General features: G+C 61.8%; 1 protein-coding gene across 1 annotated transcript in view; it reads left to right on the forward strand.

The window, feature by feature from the left end:
- The first annotated feature begins 10 nt into the window (after positions 1-10).
- The window catches only part of H696_04973 (hypothetical protein), a 2,822-nt gene continuing 1,384 nt past the window's right edge, over positions 11-1,448 (forward strand). The window contains exons 1-2 of the mRNA XM_009498839.1: positions 11-549; positions 704-890. Of these exons, the coding sequence (XP_009497114.1) occupies positions 58-549; positions 704-890 (679 nt within the window). The 5' untranslated portion in view covers positions 11-57. The remainder of the gene's footprint in view (positions 550-703; positions 891-1,448) is intronic.

Raw genomic sequence — 1,448 nt, forward strand, 5'->3', positions numbered from 1 at the left:
CCCCCCCCCCCCTCCTGGTCCCTCGCCCCTACGCCCAGGCCGCTTCCGGGTTGAAGGATGTCCTCCAAGCCCGACTCAGACTCGGTTCCACTCCTGCCGCCGCCCGCTTCACAGAGCGTGGCTCTGGTGCCGGCTTCGCCGACGTCGTACGATGTGGTTCCGGCATCGGCGAGCCCCGGCACCAGCTTCGGCATCTCTCCCTGGCCTGGGGACCACAGCACGAGCTCCTCCTCGCAGTGGGATCGCGAGCGATCGGCCGCCGAAGACCTGCATGCGTACAACATCAACCTCGCACGCAACCTCACTCGGGTTCGGCGGAATTATGGCCAGCTGTTCGATTTGTTGGCCGGCGTCAGCCGATCCGGCGTGCTTGGGACATGTAACTTCAACTACACCGGCACGCAGGCCGCAGATGGTGGCCCGCCGGTGCTGCCGGAGCCGGCTCTGCTCAAGACCCGGCCCTTCTTCACCAATGCCACGCTCTTCCCGCTGATCAGCTCGCCCTATGCCAGCGAGGTGTTCGCCTACTACGCGGAGAACGAGGACCTGGTGCGCACGCTCTTCATGGGTCCACGCACGCACACACGCACACACGCATAGATAGATAGAGGGGCGGATGGATTTCTTTGCATGCGTATGGCCTTTCCGCAAAGACACAAGTCTCTCACACGTGCGCGCCCATTCCCCTGGGATGCACCGTCAGATCCACCCGGCCGAGCGATCGATCATTCACCGGTCCAAGGCCTACACCAGCATCATCAGTGGCTCGGCCTTCGGGCTCTTCCTCGGCATGATGTACCTGATGACGCGGCCATACATCCGCAACAAACTTTGGACTGTGGCCGGTGCCTTCAGTGGGGCGCTTCTGGCCACCTATGCCAATGAGAAGCGTATGTGTTAAGCAGGGGCATGGGAAGGCAGGCGCGGGCCAGCAGTCCTGATGCCACGATTGTCCCCCCCTGGCACCGCCATGCCCGAGCCCCTGGATGAGGAGTCCCTGAACACCAACCATGTCAACTTCGAGCTTTCGGTCCTCCGCCAGCTCGGCGCCCCGGGCGGCAGCCAGAAGGGCACCTTCGCCAATGTCTACGACTTCTTCCTGGGCGAGAACAAGTCCAACTAAGAAAAGCGAGACACGCGTGATCGTGTATGCGTCGTGTGTACATGCGCGCCCGTGCATCTCCACGCAGTGGTGCCGCACCTCGACCGAGCATATACTCTCCGGAACGGAAGAGGACACACGCCCCTCACCTTACTATTCGGGCATGACGAGACATCTGCACTTTCTCGATGCACATGCTTCTCAGGAGGGGGACCGGGCGCCCCCGCCTCTCCTCCCTCCCCCCCCCCCTTCCTGTGTCCATTTCCACATTCTCATCCCCTTCACACTAAACTACACTCTTGAAAAGAATATACAGCTCAACGATGCTTCCTCCTGCCTGCCTTCT

This window comes from Fonticula alba (genome assembly GCF_000388065.1).
Source record: "Fonticula alba strain ATCC 38817 unplaced genomic scaffold supercont2.8, whole genome shotgun sequence".
NCBI classification, from domain to species: Eukaryota; order Rotosphaerida; family Fonticulaceae; genus Fonticula; species Fonticula alba.